Source organism: Dermacentor variabilis, chromosome 7, assembly GCF_050947875.1.
Source record: "Dermacentor variabilis isolate Ectoservices chromosome 7, ASM5094787v1, whole genome shotgun sequence".
Classification (NCBI taxonomy): Eukaryota; Metazoa; Arthropoda; class Arachnida; order Ixodida; family Ixodidae; genus Dermacentor; species Dermacentor variabilis.
In genome coordinates, this window is record NC_134574.1 from 170,647,601 (window position 1) to 170,669,121 (window position 21,521).

Here is a 21,521-nt window from a genome sequence, read left to right on the forward strand (position 1 = left end):
GCAGCTACGATGGATGTAGTTCACCCGTCTTACGTAGAACCCCATATGTTCACGGGCGAGTGCGCATGGATCAAGCAAGCCGTGGAAGCTCATAGCGTGTGTCTGCCGGTAGCAAAAGTGCTTATTGAAGGACCTTTCGGAGCGCTTGAGACGGAGGCGGCAGTGTCATCTATGCTGCCACCCCAGTACCCGTACCTATTTTCAAACAGGTCCGATCACCTCCTGCGCGAGAAGGGGCTTTTGTTTGGTGAAGCTAGTGTTCAGGCCTTAACCAGATCGAAGGTTCGGGAGCTCGCTGCAAAGGCGGTAGTTGCGGGGCCGACGTTATCAACCAACGAAAAAGGGTCAGAGGCGCAGCAAGCTGATATTCAGAGCACGCCCGAACTGAATAAACTTGAGTCTGTAACGTTAAAGGCGCCAGATACTGGAGAGGAAAATCCCGACGCGGGAAAGTTAGAAGAGCTATCTACTGATTTGCTCATCGCGCCTACGTCAGACGGACTTGATAGGTTGCTAAAAGTCAGCCGGACGGCTTTGATAGCCGAGCAAAAAAAGGATGGCAGCCTGGAAAACGTGCGCTGCCATGTCAAAGAAGGTATCGCCAGGAAAACTGCGCGTTTTGTGGAAAGAGGTGGAGTCCTGTACCGGAAGTATCTAGACCGCCGAGGAGTGGAGTTCGATCAGCTGGTCGTGCCTCAATGCTATCGTCAGGATCTGCTGCGCTTGTCACACGGGGGTTCGTGGTCCGGACACCTAGGAGTTAAGAAAACTAAGGACCGTCTCTTGCAAGAGTACTATTGGCCAGGGTGTTTTCGGGACGCAGACCATTTCGTGAGGACATGTGACACTTGTCAGCGGGTGGGCAAACCAGGGGACAAATCGAGGGCGCCGTTGAAATTGGTACCTATCATTACGGAGCCTTTTAGACGGCTCGTTATTGATACAGTGGGACCTCTGCCGGTAACAGCCACGGGGTACAGACACATTTTGACTGTGATCTGCCCAGCGACAAAGTTCCCTGAAGCAGTGCCGCTTAAAGAACTCAGCTCAGTTGAGATAGTTAATGCACTACTGTCCATATTTGCGCGAGTTGGTTTTCCTGCAGAAATTCAATCAGATCAGGGCACAGTGTTTACTAGCGCTTTGACGACAACTTTTCTCGAAAGGTGTGGGGTAAAGCTGCTACACAGCTCAGTGTACCACCCACAGTCGAATTCCGTTGAGAAGCTCCACTCCGTCATGAAGCGCGTGTTGAGAGCCTTGTGTTTTGAACATCAAACTGACTGGGAGCTGTGTCTGCCTGGGGTGATGTTTGCTTTAAGGACCGCGCCGCATGCGGCTACGGGGTTTTCGCCAGCTGAACTGGTGTACGGTCGCTCGCTTCGATCTCCGCTTCGCATGCTTCGAGAATCATGGGAAGGTAGGGGCGACGACCCAGTCGTGGTGGAGTACGTGCTTAAGCTCCTCGAACGCTTAAGAAGGGCACAGGAGTTGTCAGGTGAAGCAATGACAAAGGCCCAGCAGAGGGCCAAGGTTTATTATGATCGGACAGCCAGGGCCCGTCGTTTTGAGGTTGGCGATGAGGTCATGATATTGCGCACATCGCTAAACAACAAACTAGACGTGCAGTGGGAGGGCCCAGCACGAATTGTTCAGAAACTGTCGGACGTTAACTACGTGGTAAGTCTGCCAGGAAAACGGAAAGCACAGCAAGTTTACCACTGTAATCTGCTCAAACCTTATAGACAAAGGGAAGCAGTGGTGTGCATGATGGTAAACGTTCCTGAAGAGCTTCCGGTCGAGCTTCCAGGACTAGGCTCAGTGACGAACAGGGAAGACACCGGTCAAGTCATTAGTGACCTTATCAGTAAAGCACCGCTGTCGCCTGAGCAGAAAACCGAACTACACCAGCTATTACAAGAGTTTCAAGGTCTGTTCTCTGAGAGGCCTGGTAGGACTTCTGTACTTACTCATGATATAGAACTTACCTCCACAGAGCCAGTACGATCCAAGGCGTATCGGGTGTCACCCCGCCAGAGCGATATTATGGAGGCTGAGGTAAAGAAAATGCTACAGCTCGGTGTTATTGAGGCAGGTGAGAGTGATTATACCTCCCCTTTGATTTTAGTTGAGGTACCGGGCAAGGAACCTCGTCCTTGCGTCGACTACCGCAGGCTTAATTCCATCACTAAGGATCAAATTTATCCGATCCCTAACATCGAGGAGCGCCTTGAGAAAGTTAGTAGCGCTCAGTTTATTTCCACCCTAGATCTTGTCAGGGGTTATTGGCAGGTTCCACTTACAGAAGAGGCTAGTAGGTATGCGGCGTTCATTTCACCAATGGGAACATTCCGTCCTAAAGTGTTGAGTTTTGGTTTGAAGAACGCGCCATACTGTTTTTCAAGTCTCATGGATAAAGTGTTGCGGGGACAGCAAGAATTCGCTTTACCGTATCTAGACGACGTAGCGATATTCTCCGCATCCTGGTCTGAGCATATGACACACTTGCGGGCAGTGCTAACCCGCCTGCGCGAAGCAGGCTTGACAGTAAAGGCTCCTAAGTGCCAGTTAGCACAGGCCGAGGTTGTCTACCTCGGTCACGTGATTGGTCAGGGTCGTCGCCGCCCCTCTGAAATAAAAGTGGCCGCTGTGCGAGACTTTCCGCAACCGCGCACAAAGACCGATATTCGGTCGTTCTTAGGTGTCGCCGGCTACTATCAGAGGTACATCCCTAGGTACTCTGATATCGCGGCTCCCCTGACGGATGCTCTAAGAAAGACAGAGCCTCAAACAGTCGTCTGGGACGAGACCAAGGAAAGAGCTTTTAGCGCCCTAAAGAGTGCCCTAACAAGCCAGCCTGTGCTACGATCGCCAGACTATACAAAAGGGTTCATTGTTCAGTGCGATGCTAGTGAGCGAGGCATGGGCGTTGTACTGTGCCAACGGGAAAATGGAGAAGTAGAACACCCCGTCCTGTATGCTAGTCGTAAGCTGACCAGTCGTGAGCAGGCGTATAGCGCCACCGAGAAAGAGTGTGCGTGTCTCGTGTGGGCCGTTCAGAAATTGTCATGCTATCTAGCCGGCTCGAGGTTTATCATTGAGACGGATCACTGCCCTCTCCAATGGCTGCAGACCATCTCTCCCAAAAATGGCCGCCTCCTGCGCTGGAGCCTCGCTTTACAACAATATTCCTTTGAGGTGCGTTACAAAAAGGGGAGTCTCAACGGTAACGCCGATGGCTTAAGTCGAAGCCCCTAACGTAGGAATCAGCCTCAAAATTGTTTGTTACTGATGTTTTTCTTCCTGAGGCAGGATTTTTTTAACATATTGCTTTTGTTTAGTGTTTCAAAGTGATGATATGCTTTCTAGTGCAATTTTTCAATTTGTGGACGCGTTCTGAGTGATGCTAGACTACTGTAAGGAACTAGGCAGTGGTATAAAAAGGGGAAAGAGCCTGGCAGGGCTTAGGGAGGGTTGTGCCGTGCTTGCTGACTGAGCGGTTGAGTTTTCAGCGTAGTTCTAACGCTTGCCGGGAACGAGAACAAAAATGTGAACTCTCCCGAAGTCACTTTGCAGTGTCCCGTGCGAACCTGAACGAGAGAACGAGGCCTTCTCTGTGCGCTGCGCTCAAGAAACGTCAAGGGACGCCCGACTTCGGTTATGAGCATCATCGAGCGACATCCCTCCGGACAGCGGATGCAGTCCCCTGTCCATCGGGATCTCCTTTCCCCGGCGGGGCGGTCTGTTGCGTTTCGCCTGCGACACGTGGTTTTGCCGGCGCGACGGCGGCGGGGCGGCGGACATTTTGGCCCGATCGTCGTCACCGCAACACTCATCGCCAGGTGTTTCCAGGCGCGTCTGCGGCGATGCGACCGCCTAGGGATTTCGTTCCAGTCATTGTGCCCGAAACAGGCGATGCCAAAGCAGGGATCTCATTCCAGTTATTGGGCCCGAAACAGGCGATGCCAAAGCAGGGATCTCGTTCCAGTCATTGTGCCCGAAACAGGCGATGCCAAAGCAGGGACCATCTTCTCGTTACAGTCATTGTGTCCGACCGGCAGCGCCACGACAGTGTGCTGCGCAGCGCCACGACCAGGTGCTACGAGATCGTGCGCAGCGCCACGACATGGTGCTACGGCATCGCTACGACAGTGTGCGTCACCATTAGCCCATTGTACATTCACGTGCTCGTCTTTTGAGGGGTTCCTTCTTGCCCTCAACTGCGAGAGTATAAAAACAGCTGCCCCCGGACGCCAGAGGAGGGCTCCGATTTCTTCAGTTGAGTGAAGTGCTCTCCCGTCTCTCTACTTCGGTCAAACCTGACCGCCAACTCTTTGCGATGTTAAAATAAACAAGTTGTTTCGTTGTTACCTGTCGACTCATGCTTTGCCGGGACCTTCGGATGCTTGCAGTTGTACCCCAGGCCGCCAGGCCAACGCTACCCTTGGGGCTTGCGACCCAGGTACAACCACGGGCGTCAGCGCCGAGTTCCCAACAGATCGTACCAGCGGTCCGATCCAAATAGCTGTCACCTAGAATTGTCACCAGCAGTGCACGGAGAAGATCAGAGAGTTTGCATGATAATAGTCAATTCGTTTATTAATTACCACGATATGCTGATTAACGTTTCAAAGTAATGATATTAGGGAGCGTATTGTGATTGCAATATTGAAATTACCGATATTTAAAACATAATCTTTTGCCAGAAACTTTGTGCACAGCATCAGCTTAGCCATAGTCATTGAAGTACTCTGGCTAAGCGAAATAGGTACTCATGATGTTCCGTGAAATACATTGCTTTCGCAGTTAGCAGTTTTCTGTCTACTACACAATGTGAAAACATGTTAACCGGAACAGCAATGCATTTCACGACACATTCTGAGTCCGTATTTCTCGAAACTGGGCCAAGGCACACAGTAGCTGCGTACTACTGACAGTGGTGCGTAATAACTACTGTGGCATAGAGACGTCTATATACAGACGTTGCACGATAGGTTGACAGAAGCAGTAGGTCACAGGACCACAGAAGTTCACGAATGACTCTGGGAGAAGGAGGAAGTTAATGCCGACGTCAATAGATAATAATCGAATGATAGGACACCGTAATACTATCGCATTATTGTTTCTAACCGCTCGGGTCTACCTTTTCTTTTCCTTTTTTGTCTCGCTCTCTCTGAAACAGTAACCTCTGAGAGGCCGCGAGTAATCCCGACAACTGAACAACGCCAGTAATAAAGCCAAAGTGCTAGCATATCGTAGCAAAAAAGATTATGGAGCTTCTGCCGAGCGGTCCTCCATGCTCAGACCGGTGCATTTTATAACGAACAGTCGTGTTCGCGGTCGAGGCTCGCCTCGTCGCGCCAGAGCACAACTGCTCAAGCTGAGGGTTGGCTGCGTGAACGTGCACGAACGTTTATACAGACAAAGACGTGTGGCGAGTCCATTGTGTACGTCTTGCGGCTGCTGCGAGACACTTCAGCACCTTATATTTGAGTGTCACGCTTTCAGTGCGCAGCGCAAGTCGCTAGTGAGAAACTATCATCTCCTTGGCCGGTGTACGACACTCGACGAATGTTTTTATCACAGTGCTTATGCGTGTAAACGTGATCAGGCTCATCGCGCTCTACTTACTTTTCTAGAGTTAACTAACTCAGGTTCACGTTTGTAGCGTCGAACCTATTCTATTCAACATTCTGTAGTAGCGTGACCTTCAGTGACCAGCCCCTACTGTGTGTGACCTGTACTGTGTTCTACTTTAGTCTTTAGATTAGTCCTGTTGCTCTTCCTTTCCTCTTTCCTCCCCTCCTTCCTATCCTCCATTTCTGTATTGCTATCGCCTCTCTTCTGAAGAGTAGGCAGGCGCTGCGCCCCTTCCGGTGGCAGTTGCCAGCCTGCCCCTCGCTTTCCCTTTCCCGCTAATTTTGCATATGTGTTCACAACAAATAGTAATAATAATAAATAATCGGCGGAAGCGCTGTGTATTGCGCGTGCGCACAATTCGCTCCCGTCTCCAGCAGAAGGCGCAACCTGCCGCCCCGATTGAGCGGAGCGCGTGACGGCGCATCCCCTATGGGCTTTCTTTGTCGATTTGCGGACAAGCTATAACTGCGCGTCGCTCGCGATTTCGCGTCCGAAATGTGCGCGGCGCTCAGCTAAAACTGTAATCGGCAACGCAGCCGAAATATATATATATATATATATATATATATATATATATATATATATATATATATATATATAGTCATATCATGAGAAGCCAACAAACACTGACACCAAGGACAACATAGGGGAAATTACTTGTGCTTAATACATGAAATAAAGAAACGATAAATTAATGGAAATTAAAGTGAAAGTATATATATATATACATTCCCCTTTCCCGACTGCTGCGTCTTCGCCTGGCTGACGGTGCTGCAAAAGAAGCATGGTCTTTGTGGCAGGAGCTGGTTTTCACAGCGTCACTTTTGTTTCCCGCTTTTTTGTTTCTTTGTTTTGTGTTGTCGTTTCTTTGCATATCGCCGTGCGTACAGGGAAGCGAAAAATCGGTGTCCCAGCCAGTGAGCGGCGTTGGAGGGGGGGGGGGTGATCGGGATACAGCTTCCGTAAAGCGTATACACATAGCGCGCCGCCGAGATGTATTATGCTTGCTACGGGGATCTCTCGCTACCTGAATGCGGTAGCAGGCCACCGGCTGGCTGCTCGCCCGGATTTATTCGTGGCTATAGCCCGGCGGAAAGTTCGTGCCTCGCTGTGTTGCGCGAAGTTGTTTGCCTTTTCTTTTTCGCTGCCAACTCCACGCGATGCTGCACACAAACGCTTCGCACTTCCTGTTGCCTCTGAAATACAAGCGTGGTTGAGCGGCTCCGACGTCGTGCTGCTGATAGGTGGCGGGTTCAATTCCCCGTGGTGGAGTTTGCGTTCGTGTAGTGTAGGATGCAAATTCACTGGTTGTGGCTTTTCTCATTTATTTGGGTAAAATCAATACAAACTTTGGCGGCAAGGTAAGGCAAAGGGAGGGCATAATCCTCCTAAGGTCCTCCCTGTAGCAACAAAAGTAGCAGTTTACAAGTATGAATACTAACACAACCAATTTCAACCACGACAACGGAAAACATCAAAACTGTTTAAAGCCCATTTTCTTAAACACACTGCGAAATGTCAACTGTTTGCAAAAGAGGAAATAAGTAAATTAATACAGCGCCGAAAAATAAATTCTATTACCAGCATTAGCTATACATTTTAGAATGTGATAGTTATAACATCACTACTGTCATCGAACAATTGAAAACTGCTTAACATTCATTAAACATGTCATTATCAGAAAAAAAAAGCTTTATATTGCATATGTAAATTTGCGAATTGTTCTATAATTTCTAGCCTCGTCAACAATGTTAGGGCATATTGCGCTAAACATAGTTTCATATTCTATAGTTTGCGTGCCATGGTTTGTCCACGGTTTCTTCATTACTATTGAAGTGGTGACGTAGGCTGTATCCTGTGTGTCCACTCAGGCAGCGACGTGAAGATTGTTCAAAGTTGTTGGAGATCTCTGTAAATAGCCGTATGCAGATATTTGCTCTGTAAGAGTTTCTAATAGTAAGCATGCTGCAGCGCATCATCATTATAGAACATCCTATGTATTGTTTTGAAGAGTTGAGCAACCGAACAGCTCGCCGTTGCAATAGCGTCGCTTCTACTGCGGAGCTGCACGCGGCTTGGGTACCATAGAATTTTCATGTCCGCACACAGAAACTATCCTCATCAATGGCTCAAGCAAGCAAAAAATACAATGGCTCATGGCCCCGTAAGGCACTGGCTACAAGCACTCAGCAAAGTGAAGCTAACAGTGTTTACGTTCTTTCTAATCACGCATGCAACATACAGAACAGCATGTCGAAAACTGTTATCGTCAGTTGCTCATTAGCCCGTAAACATTGGCTCATACACCCGTAAGCAAGCAAAAAAATACAATGACTCATAGTTCCGTAAGGCACATGGCTACTCACTTTGCGTGAATTAGCTGCGATGAGACTACCCCTGTTGTCGTTGTCGGCGATTTCAATGTGATGTGTCGGTACCGAAAAGGGAGCGGTTTACGCGTTCCGTGTTGCAGACATATCGCTTGCGACGCCGCACCGATCCGGCTTAACCGACAACCCCGCGCCGTACGGGCATCAATTTGACATTATCAAAGAATGTGTTTGCAGTCGGAGCATGCCGATCAGTGTATATCATAGCGACCACAAAGGCATTGTCGCCGTTTTTACTAAGTGACAATGAGTGGATGCCAATAAATTCTTTACCACAAGTTTTCTTACCACGATATTTACTGCTCCGATGGTCATCCACTTTCGCAGGGCGGAGTGGCCTAGAATTTCTTTCGATATCAGTTTTATTGCCATTTCCCCATATTTAAGAGGCAGCAGCTAAGACGATTGTGCAAGCTAAATGTACAGTTGCCTGAGCAGCCTGGCAGGCACAGAGTATCTCTGTGTAGTGGTGTTAAAGTGAAGCTTTATTTGCACAGCCGGAGCGGTAGAGAGAAATAGAGATATACAGGGTGTCCCAGCTAACTTTACCCAGAGTTGAAATGTATGCGAATGCCACGTAGCGGGACAGAACAAAGGTAATGTTGTTTGCCGTCGCGTGGAGATACTCAAATTATTTTTTCATTCCTCCTAATTAGATAATTAGTCTTGATTAGTTAATCACCGTCTCTAATATTATAACTAGATGAAACGTGTCAATGAGAAAAGTGTAGAGTAACAAGAAAAACTCCCTTATACAGCTTTCTGTTACTCAATACGCGCTACGTAAAAGTGTTTTTTCGAGCGTGAAAGAAGCCTGCAAATACACGCAACATTGCCTCGAGTGGCCAGTCGCACGGCGATGTTGCTTGCATCTCGGTATCGGTCTCCGCTGCTGCTATGCATAGCCTCCATCCCGGCGTTCTGATAAATCAATAGCTCTATAAAGCTTTCTATAGAACCTTGAGCTGGAACCAGCGTCCTCATTCGGGATTTAACATTGAGCGCGCAACTCTAAAGCTGTGGTGGGAACAGTAAAAGGTGGCCTAACTGGTCAGTCCACTGTTCGGACCACCCGTTGTTGCAGCTAGCCTTATTCGCCGCCTTATGCAGATATTGTCATCTTGGAATGTTTTCCTTCTTAAAAGTCATTTTGCTTTTCTGTGACTGGTTTAAATAATTGTATCCTATCTAGGCCGGTTAATTACAATTTTATAACCCGTTCTCTTTAACCCTTTCTTTTACTTTTCTTGCAGGAAGGCTGGCGGTGACGATGGGACAGGAGCCGCGGTCGTCCAATCACGGTCAGTCATGCCATTTCCTTGTCATTCTTTTTTTTTTTTTCAAATGACTTGCAGGTAACAACGACCAATCGCGGACAGCAATTCTAGAAGAGCAAGTTTTGCGAATACCGGTTGTCATTGTACACGTGACCATATAGGATTGCTGTATATGGGGATTATGGGTAGCATGTTTAATTTAGTGGAGCGGTTGTTCTGTATATAATTTTGACCTTGCCGTCATATACATGCTCAACTGTGCCTAAAAATTCATTTCTCCCATCGTTGTATGACATCGCACTCTTCTTGACCTTCTTCACTATACCGGGCTACGCGTTGCGTTCTGCTTCTGAGGTCGAGTGTTCGATTGCTGTCTGCTGCGGCTGCATTGCGACACGAACCGAGATGCAAAAACGATCGCGTAGCTCTAGTTTATTGAAGTATTTCACTCCATACATTAATAATAGGTGACTCTGGGAAACTTGATCGGTGATCCTGCCAATGATTCTTTACACGGTCGCGCGTGTAGCTCCCGCTGTAATAACGCCAACGGTGAATTACAGATAAACGCCCCTCTCGAAAATATAAAAAGGTGATTTATTTCGATGACGCAAAGCCGGCAAAGTTTAGGTTTGGACTCCTTTTTCAAGACGAGCAAGTTCTCCAGGGTGGGCCAGCAAAGTCTAGACAGACACGGTGCCCCAATGTCTGTCGCTCCGGTTCTTCGTTCACTCTCGATTATTCACTGATTGCGCGCACTCTTTGTTGTGCGTGGGCGCTCGAACGCTGTAGAAGCTGCAGCGCGTTTATGATGTTGAGCTTCAGAGAGGAAGTGTTCTCTCCCCTCAATGCAATAGGTATATGGCGTATGCTGAACTATTGTTGGAATTATTAAGGCGCTCGTGTGCTTACTTGTCCTTGAGCAATACCCTTTTAATTAGTAGCATTGTTTGACTCATTCCAGGCACTTTGTTGTCGGTAGGTTCATGTATCGCATCTTTTCGGTGCTCAATAAAATGGCCATTATGCGGATCCAACGCACACTTCGGAATCTATGCGACGGGCAGCTTTCGTGACGTGATTAATTAAAAGCTGTAAAACTCGTAATGCTTCACAACGCGTCTGGAAGCATATAGCGATTACATGCCTTCCCGGAAAATCGGCAAGACTTGCGAACCTCCACTCCACGACCGCCGATTATACGCTTACTCAGGGTCCTTTTATGCACGCCATCCCTGGAATCGACCCAGTTTAATTACTATTGCGCTATCTCTACTCCTTACTCGGGAAGAAGTCGACCGAACAAACCCCGCAATAGAAAGCTTCACTTTAATAAACCGATTATGCACTGCTGTTTGGCCGAATAGCTCCTACTCAAGCAGAGCACCCCTCATGTAACGAATCGAACTATATCTGTACTACCCTGTGACCCTCTGCGACCCGGCGACAGACCCTGGTATAAGTAATAAGGCGCGAAAAATAATAATAAAAAATGGATACGAAGGCACACACGCACATAAACAGGGAGAGCACAACTATGTCTGAGCAACTAGCTCAAATAAAAGCCGTGCTACGCCGACTCTGTTCTCTGCACACAGAATTAGACAGTGAAACAACAAACGGTATCTAACTGTCCTCGCTGCAACAAAGTGTGCGCCCTCGAACTCGTAATTTCTTTATTTAGGCGAAGCTGTCTACGCTTTCCTTGCTGGGGCTTGGCGCATCTGCTTGGCCGGCTTCTTGCCGTGGATGAAACGCGGCCGATCCCGGAGAGTAATCCGTGGTCGCGTTCCGTCGCCGGGGTCATATGACTGCCGTCACACACGCGCTGGCGTCGCGCACGCAACTGAGTCCGACCTGCACAAGCACGACGGTCCACCTCGTCATGGTTTTCATAACCCCAACCATGGAATGACCTTGGGGCGTAAAATTGGGCGAGTTAGTTCGACTTATTCACGACGGCAGCGCGTGCACAAGTGATGGCGAAACAGAGCGCGTGTCCTGTGTAGCATCATCCCAAAATCAACACGTTTATATCAGTTGATTAAATACTTCACGGAAGCTTCACTTTGCATTGATTACCAACTGCGTGCGCTGGATGTGCATAATTTTTCATCAGCGCTTGGCTTTTTTTCTCTTTGTTGCCCTGACTTTTGTGCTGCCGTCATAATAAACCAATGCCGGATAACCAGGTATACTTGCAAGATGCTTCACATAACATCAACTCCCACACTGCGTGGGATCTGCACAGTATCTAGATAAGCACAAACGCGTGCAAACGCAAAATAAGTTTTGCAAGAATTACGAACTGGGAAAGGTGGAGACAAGCCCAGGCATCTACTGCAAACCCTATTACAAACCTAGAGGAATGGTTTAAGGGTGAAGTGCAAGCTTTGAAAGCCTTTACGAAAGATCACAAATATTGACAGTAATTTAGTAACTGCAGACGTAGTTTATACCGACATTAGTGATCATCTTGGAATCGTCATGATAGCTGATAAGGCTGTACATGTTAATTACAAAAGGCAAATAATTTATACACAATCTATAACGAAAAAAAATCTTGAATCCTTTCTTGCTGCGATTAGCCAACAGACCTGGAACGACGTTTTCGAGGAAGATAGTAGTGATACCGCTTACCTTAACTTCATCACTACATTCAAGGCTATATATGATGCACATTTTCCACTAAGAAAGATAACCACGCCACCAAAAGCACGGAAACCCTGGATGACGTCCGACTTGCTCCAAATGATCAAGCATAAGAACCGATTGTACGCACAGTTTGTACAATCAAAAAATGAAGAGTTGCTTCGGCAATTCAAAAAGTACAGAAATAATCTAACATCAAAACTGAGAATGGCTCGAGACGCCTATTTCACAAATGTATTTTGGAGCCCTGAAGAACAGCGATCGGATGTAATCTGGCGAAAACTGAATTGTTTATTGCAACAAAATACCCGTGATACTTCCGAAAACTTTCAGCATGAAGGAAAACGAATTTATGGGACCTGTTTAGCTGACGCTTTCAACAATTTCTTTATTTTACAGGCATCTCAGAGTCAGGTAGAGTGCAGCCAAAATTACATTGAATTCATGAAGGGAAGCAGCTGTCCATCATCCCTCTTCGTTGCGCCCACGAACTGCACAGAAGTTTTCTCGTGCATAAGTAATATTAAAAATAGCAAGTCAGTAGATGCAACTGGTCTCCAAATAGCGCCCATTAAACATGTTCTTCACTTAATATGCCCCGCTGTTACTCACATTTACAATCTCATATTATCTACCGCTATATTTCCAAAGGCACTGCAAATGGCTCGAGTAATACCGGTTTTTAAAAGCGGTGACAACAATTTGATTCGTAACTATCGTCCAATTTCTATACTGCCAGTGTTCTCGAAGGGTATAGAAAAATTAATGCATGGTAGGGTACTGTCTTTCTTTGAAAAACATAACCTGCTCCTTGACTTTCAGCACGGGTTTCGAAAGAATCGATCCACTGAAACAGCATTACTGACTCAAAAAGAAATCATTATAGATATGTTTCAAAATAAGGAAATAGGTGCAGGCATATATATAGATTTTACTAAGGCTTTTGACTTGATAAACCACAGAATTTTACTACATAAACTGGCAAGCTATGGTGTCCGAGGAAAAGCTCACGATCTTATGAAATCGTATTTGTCGAACAGAACACAATATGTTGACTTTAAAAATTCGTTGTCTTCAATACAAAATATTTATGCAGGAGTCCCCCAAGGAAGCATATTGGGACCGCTCTTATTTTTAATCTATATAAATGATGTTGTGCAATGTGTAACTGATGGACAGATTGTATCCTACGCTGATGACACTTCGGTGTTCATAACCGGGAGATCAGAAAATGACATTGAAGAGAAAGCAATCAAAACACTGAGTGCATTAAATACGTGGGCAAAATCAAATTGTTTGAAGATTAATTCTAAAAAGACAAAAATAATATTGTACTTTCCAAAAGGAAAGGTAATTTCTCATCCGTTGAACGTGTTCTTAAGCTCTGATACTGTTGAAATTGTAGATTCTGTTAAAATCCTTGGCGTTATATTTTCAAAGCATTTGACTTGGAATGATCATGTTGATTATATCAGATCAAAAGTGTCTTCAGCTGTCGGTGTCATGTTGCGGCTGCGCGGTATTCTTCCTGTGAAAGTTAGGCTATTGCTATACAACTCATTAGTTCTTTCTCTTTTGCAATATTGTTGTACCGTTTGGGGCACTACGGGTGTCACAAATTTATCCAAGCTTCACCTTCTTCAAAAAAGAGCTGTAAGATGCATTGCTGGTGTTCCTTATTGTTCCCCCACACATGACTTGTTTTTAAAATATGAAATCCTGCCAATCTATAGTTTATATAATTATAGACTTTTAATGATCTATAAACGGTCTTCACACAGTCATGAACATTATATTAGTTATCTGGCAAAACTTGAGAAAAACACGCATATCCTGCAGACTAGACATAAAGAAATTTGGTTAGTGCCGACGCCTAGGGCATATTATACCGAGCAGTCTCTTTCTTATACTGTTCCAGTATTATTAAATAAATTAAACAGAGAATTGTTTGACCCCTTTCAGCATTCAAGTGATGTTATTAAGCGATTTTTTCTTCGCAAGATTACGTAATGTTGCACTCAGTTTAAACGTATACCTGTTATTATTTTTTTTTCGTTTCCCCATGACCAGTTATTTGTTTTTTTAATACCTATGTTTGTGCTGCAATGCATAGCGCTGCTTTTTACAAGTGTTTTGTTATTTTGTTTCAGTGTTTATTCGGAAAATTGAAAATCTCTGCCTGTGTACTGTACTGCCAGGTTGATAAAGGGGGCAGGACCTCTGTCAAGCTTACGAGCTTTTAGTCCTGTCTCCTTCTCTGTCCAAGAGAAAAATAAAGACTGAATTGAATTGAATTGAATTGAATTGAAAGTCTGCACGACAGAAGATTGCGACGCGGTCGATCCGCACCTTCTACATTTATGGGAAGCAAGACACTCAATGACAAAGAGATGGCGAAGACAAAGGCTTAACCGCAAACTCAAGAAAAAAATAGAGGAGATAAACGAAAAGGCAGAATCCTACGCCATATTCTTGGCCAGACAGAACTGAAATACGCTCTGCGATGGTATTCAGGGGAAGCTAGGTGTGTCAAAGACTGGGAAGATCCTACGTGTCCTAATCGACCCCAGCAGCAGCAAGTCGGCCACTAAAGACAGGCCCACAAAGATTGTACACACCATCCCGAGTACGGAGACAGAGTTGATGGAAAAGCTCAAGACCAGATATCTGTGCACGGTCCAAGTCGTGGAACAACCGGATTATTCTGGGCTGCCGAATGCCAAGCTGGACATCCCACTCACGAAAGAAGAAATCAAAGCAGAAATCGCGGCCATGAGAAAAATTCAGCTCCAGGTCCAGATCAAATAACATCAAAGTTCTTATTTAACCTCAGCGATGACACCATCACCTCGCTGGTGGAATGCTTCAACGAGCAGCATTGGGCTACAGGAACGCTACCAAATCCTGGAAGACGGCCGAGGTTCGGTTCATTCCGAAGCCAAACAAACCCCTTAAACTGGATAATCTAAGACCGATATCGCTGACCTCGTGTTTGGGGAAGCTCATAGAGAGGGTCATCAACACGAGACTCAGTAGATACTTAGAAGAGAACAACCTCCTACCTAACACTCAATTCGGCTTTCGCCCTCACCTATCGTCGCAGGACGCCCTCTTGTACCTGTACAAGGGCCTTCTTGAGACACCTCCCAAGTCACAGACAAGGGCCATCCTGGCACTTGATTTGAAAGGAGCGTTTGATAACGTTCTGCATAAAAATATTCTGCAAAGCCTCGCCGACACCAACTGTGGCGCCAGAACCTACAACTATATCAAAAACTTCTTACCAGCAAGGCAAGCCACTATAAACTTCGGTGGAATAAAATCACATCCCATCACTCTAGACCCGAGAGGAACTCCGCAAGGGGCGGTACTGTCACCCCTTTTGTTCAATTTGGCTATGAAAGATCTCCCAGGTCTTCTCTGGTGGTGGTGATAAACTTTATTGAAAGGGGGAAGGGTAAAGGGGACGTGGCTGAGGGTTTCGGCTCAACTAAGGCCCCGGGCCTGCTTGGCCTTTTCCGCCCAGTCCACCAGTTCAAGCTGTCGGTCGACGTCCCCGGAACTGAGCCAGGCTGTCCAGTCAGTCTCGCTGCTGACGGGGGGATGAGATAGCGTGGTCCGGAATCTCGGGTATCAAACACACATTGTATGCGGAAGATATCGCTGTCTGGTGCAACTTGGGGAGTGACGCCGAAATCGAGGAGCGTCTTCAATCAGCAGCGGACACGGTGGACCAGTACGCCAGGGAGAGAGGTCTCCAATGTGCGCCGGAAAAGTCCGAGTTGCTCATCCTGAAGAACCCGAGGACACCCCTGGCGCAGAACATCGCGGTGTATATAGACAACCACTCAGCACCGAAACCCACGGAGATCAAGATCCCAGGGCTGTATATTCCGCAGGGGCGACAGAACACCACCACTATAAAGAATCTTACAACATCCACCCTGCAAATCATTCGGATAATACATCGTATCAGAAATAAGCACCACCTCCTGAAGGAAAGGTACGCCATCCGCTTAGTGCAGGCTTTCGTGTTCTATCGGATAATGTACGGGAAGGCATTCTTTAACCTCTCCAAGTCGGAAATTGAAAAGTTGGAGACACTGATCTGGAAGGCCTACAAGATGGCACTGGGGCTACCAAACTCCACGCCAACGGCAAAGCTTATGGCTCTAGGGGCACATAATACCCTCAAAGAGATGTGGGAAGCACAATGCCTCTCACAACTTAATAGGCTCGCACTCACAAAACCAAATAGAGATCTGCTCGAAAAGATCCATATTAATCTGCCGTATACGATAGACGAAAGGGAAAAGGTACCACGTGATGTGAGGAGACGCATCAACGTGTACCCCATTCCGCGGAACATGCATCCCGCATATAACATCGAAAGGAGAAAAGCAAGAGGGAAAGCCCTGCAGAAGAAATGGGACAAGCAACCTAACACCCTTTACGTGGACGCTGCAGGGCCAAAGAATGGAGTGATGACTATTGTGGTCTCAACGCCTTCAGGATCGATGGTGAACTGCGCCTCGATGAAAAGATCCAACCCCACTCACGCAGAGGAAGCAGCTATTGCATTAGCTATAGCATCTAACCCCAACGCCGCTGTGCTCACTGACTCCCAGAACGCCTGTCGCAACTTCAATAATGGATTAATTCACAGGTCAGGGTTGTCATTGCTGATTAAGCATCCACCCAGCCAAGCCTCAGTCATCTGGTTTCCCGGTCACCTGGAACTACCAGGAGGAAACGAAGCCGCTCACAGGCATGCCCGAGCTCTTCTATACCGGGCGTCTCCCCCTGATGACCTTGAAGGGTGCTGTGACCTAACTGCTTTAGCAGTGTATGCTGACACTCTCGCACCATACAGAACAGCCAGGAAGGAGTACCCAACACCACATAAATCCCTCAATAAGTTAGAAGTGAACACTCTTGGGAGACTACAAACTAATACATACCCAACGCCAGCTAAGTTACACCAAGGGTACCCTACACTATACTCCCCGCAATGCCCACACTGTGGAGAGGTAGCTAACTTCTACCACATGGTGTGGGCTTGCCAATTTAATCCCGTAGTTGACCCCATTCCAAATCCCTCAGAAGAGCAGTGGGAGGCTATTCTGCTCAGCGATGGTCCTGACCGTCAGCACTGGCTGGTGGGGAGGGCCAGAGCAGCAGCAATAACCAATGGACTACCGGACTAGGCGACCCAAACACGAGTTCTACGAATATTCTGCAAATAAAGATGTGTTCCATCAAATCAAGCATGAGCTTCTTTGGGCCGATCCAACTGCAATCAACGGGTGGTTGGGTGGTTTCTGGCCGCGAACGCTAAGAGACGGCACATAGCAAGAATTTGTCTTGTATATTCATCTGTACTGCCACTACATGTGTGGCGGTGACCGGCTCTGCCATCTACGAATTCGCAAATAAACAACAAACGCTACCTAAATGTCCTCTACTGCTACAGGCATACGCCTTCAAGCGCATAATTGCTTTGTTTAAGCTTATCCTTTGTCGCCTTACTACTCAGTGTTTGGCGTGCACCGATCCTTGGGATAGTGTAATCCGCAGTCGCATGCGTCACGTGGTGGAGTTACTGCGTATCACGCCATTCTTTTCCGCGATATTGTCGCGTTGTAGTGGCGGAGAAATAAGGAGACATTTGCGCAACTTCGCGTGACGTAAGCTGACTCTTTATTGGGTGAACTTGCGCCAGAAAAGCAAGCAACGCTCGTGCACAACGTCAGCGACGAGCGCAGTCGTCGATCGTCGAAATGTGATCTCCGGGTCTTGAAGTGGGCCGGATCTGTGCGTGAGTCACCGTCAGCGCAATCGGTGGTGCTCGCGCACAAGTTGCGCACTACTGGTCTCGTTGCGCATGCATTCCGATTGCAGACGGTACCTTCGCTGTATAGAATGGGCAACGACACTAGAGAGACCACCGATGCGTGAAGACGCCTGTTGCGCCGAGTGACAACTCGTAAACGCTCATTCACGCTAGGCCGACACGTACGACACCGATTTGGGTCGGCCGACTGTCGGTGACAGCATTTTTCCTTCGTGTCGCCGCCTCTGTCACACTGTACCGACGCCGACGGTCTGCCGGTGGTCGGCGGTCGGCGTTGGTGCAGTGTGACAGAGGCGCCGACTTGAAGGTAGAAGACACTGTCGCCGACAGTCGGCAGACCGAAATCGGTGTCGCGTCGGCCTAGGGTGAATGAACGTTTACGAGTTGTTAGTCGGTGACAAATGGTCGCCTGAGAAACACACGTTAATACGCCGCGCGCTGGTCATTGCTCTCCCCAATGAGGTGGTCTATACCGGATATTTTCTGTTTTTATTTTTTACCATAAAGAGTTTTTTTTTTTTTTTAAATCACCTGCGGCAGGTATACCAAAATTCTAGTCACTGAGCTGGTTAACTCAGAGGCGGACATTACTTGCGCGAGAAATCGAAATGGATGATTGAATAGTTGAAAGAAATGCAGTAATTAGTTAATTTTATTATTGTTAGCCGGAGAGTAGCAAGGCGTATCCATTTGGAACTAATTTTAAATATGACACCAGTTTTGAGATATTCATTCCCAAATTGCGCGATGCAGTACATGGGCGTTCCAGTTACTTTTGTGCTTAAATACTTAAAGCGGTGGTTCCTAGAAACGTACGCTCTTAAAACAGTTGCACCTTTTGGCGTGTATAATTTGTCCCACAACGATAATCGTCATAACGATAACGAGCAAGCCGTTCGTGACTAGGAAGTACCGTGCTCGCCACGTTAAAGAAAGGAAATGCGGGCAAGACGGATGACAATTGTTGTTGTGGGGCAAGATAAGCCCGAAAAGGTGTAAATTTTTAAAAGAGAGTAAGCGGAGCAATACACTCTTAAAACAGTTGCACCCTTTGGAGTGTATATCGGTCCCACAACAATGATCGTCATCTGCCTTACCTGCGTTTCCTTTCTTTAACGCTGCGAGCCCGATACTTCCCAGTCACGAACGGCTTGCGCTTTATCAGTGTAACACATCATGGTCGGCAGGAACGTAGCGAGCACCGAGTTTCCGAGAAAAGAAACGCAGGCAAGGCAGATGACGATTACCGTTGTTCTGGGACAAAGTGTACACCCCGAACGGTGCAACCGAGAGCGTAAGTTCCACAGCGCATGTCTCGAAAGCCGCGCGATCCTTCGTTCCAAGTGCTCTCCAAGCTCACCGATATCGATTCGCAAATTGCAATATGTCCCGTAGAATAATTAATTAATATGCAATTCTATTTATCGTGTCAGTAACGTCCGCCGCTTCCAGTAATCCTGCTCATGAACTGTATACAATTACGCTGTCTGCCACACGAAATGTAAAAAAAAAAATGTTATATCATCTAAAAAAGTACCCCGTTTAATATTCCGCTCAATAGAATTCTAGTGGAATTCAAAGAAGCTAACGTTGTCTTCAACAGCCGTAGTTACCGAAGGTTCCTGCCGGAATTTTCTAAACGCTATCTTGTACGGACATCTATTTTTTGGTCCAGACAAGTTAAACAGCTCCCCGCTCTCCAACACCCCCCTCCCCTTCTAAACAAACCTCGCTTCTTAGACGGGACCTGAGAAAGGCCTAGTCAAGTCGAGGACATTCTTAAATCGACAATAACAACAAAAGAAAAACATTAGATCGCTGTTGCGAATCACAATACATTTAACTAAAATAAAGAAAGAAGAAAGGCGTAGTTCGCGTCGTGCGCGCACTTATCGTAGACAGTGAGCCCGCTGAGCGCGTCTCGTGTTTCTCCACGGGAGCGACAAACCTTCTTGACAAGTCAACGGCGTAAGGCACCTGAACTGAAACCAGGCATATATATTTTTTCTTCAATCATTCTAACGCATTCTGTGAATATGTGTCTGAAAATCGAAAACACTTCGGTAAATTGCTAATTTCGTAAAACCAGCTTTCATTAAGTCGAAGTTCGAGTGCACGTAGCCAAATGACGTAGTTGAGCAATGTATAGTCGTTGGCGGCGCATGCTCGACGTAGCAGAAAACAATGCATTCCAGCGCGTTTACCGTCGCACGCGTCTGCGCTACGACGGTGGTCCCCGCAAGGCGCATTCGACGAGCACGATATCGCCGCGCGCCGATGCAATCGATCGTGATAGATTGTAGCCCATCTAACGGTCCGTCGAGGCACGCAGTGCCTGCGTGCCGCCAGGCGGTAGCTCCATTTCGGAGTGCGGAGAATTAAGAAAAAGACAAAGAAAATGGCGGAGACAGGAGGAAACAAGCGTTTTGAGCGGCGGCGCCGACCTTGGTGCTCTACGCTCGTCTCCTTCCTTGACCCTGGCAGTGGCGCGCGCGCAGCACCGCCAGGCTCGGCGAAGGCCAGGGACGTCGTCGTGCGGTGACTGTCGTTGCGCAACGCGACGAGATTTCATCACGGACGCCGCGCGCGCGGCGCTATCGCGGCCTTGCTGCGGCTTCTCCTATAACCGACCAACTGCTCCAGTGCGTGTGTGCCTGTGTGTGCGTATGCGTGCTTGTGCGTGCGTGTGTGTGTGTGTGTGTGTGTACGTGATTCACGCACGAGTCTGCGCGTGCGCATGCGTGTTCGCGTCTTCGAGGCGCATGACGAAATATGTAGCGCAGTGCCTGTACGTGTGAGACACTGGACTCCACCACTTACATTCGCATATAGCGCGGATGCAAGATAAAACGCGGGCGAGACAACGAAAGCGGCGATCGTGACAGAAGAGGTACCGTTGGCTGGGGCTCGGTGGTACCCGCTGGTTGTGACCGGCAGCCCTCCGCGCTTGTAGCGTGGTATACGCGCGAACGCGACCGGAAACCGTGGCTTCATTTGCCGACATCAAGGTTTCATTTTTTTGGCCGTTGTTGCGGTATTTTACGCGCTTGAATGAAATGTTATATTCGGTAGTAAAACATTTGACTTGGGCGAGTTCGTTCATACTAGGCTAAAAATGCAGAGCGACTGAGACAAGCACAGCAAGACCCGCCGTGGTTGCTCACTGCATATGGTGTTGGCCTGCTGAGCACGAACGAGGTCGCGGGATCGAATCCCGGCCACGGCGGCCGCATTTCGATGGGGGCAAAAGCACTCGTGTACTTAAATTTAGGTGCACGTTAAAGAACCCCAGGTGGTCGAAATTTTCGGAGTCCTCCACTACGGCGTGCCTCATAATCACAAAGTGGTTTCGGCACGTAAAACCCCATAATTTAATTTAATCAAGCACAACAACAAACACAAAGCTACACCATATAAGCGCTGAACTGATCCTATGTATACATCAGCGCTTATGATATAACTTTGTGCTTCTTATTGTACTTGTCTCAGTCGCGTTGCGCTTTTTAGCCAATTATATATGGCATATCATTTGCAACGATCATTTTTATCCTGCTTAGGGAAACACTTTCACATTCGTAGCAAACGTGAAATTGCTTTTCCCTCTCGAATTAGAACTTTACAAGTGTTCCCTATCGCCATTACATGGAACACTATACTCTCATTTGGCTGGGCTATCTTCAAAGAGAGGGGGAAAGAAAGAACTAGGGG

General features: G+C 47.4%; 1 protein-coding gene across 2 annotated transcripts in view; it reads left to right on the forward strand.

Annotated features, from left to right (window-relative positions):
• trh (PAS domain-containing protein trachealess) overlaps nt 1-21,521 on the forward strand; it is a 534,047-nt gene that overhangs the window by 176,777 nt on the left and 335,749 nt on the right. For both annotated transcript variants that reach the window (XM_075700282.1, XM_075700284.1), the window contains exon 4: nt 9,284-9,331. In XM_075700282.1, the coding sequence (XP_075556397.1) occupies nt 9,284-9,331 (48 nt within the window). The remainder of the gene's footprint in view (nt 1-9,283; nt 9,332-21,521) is intronic.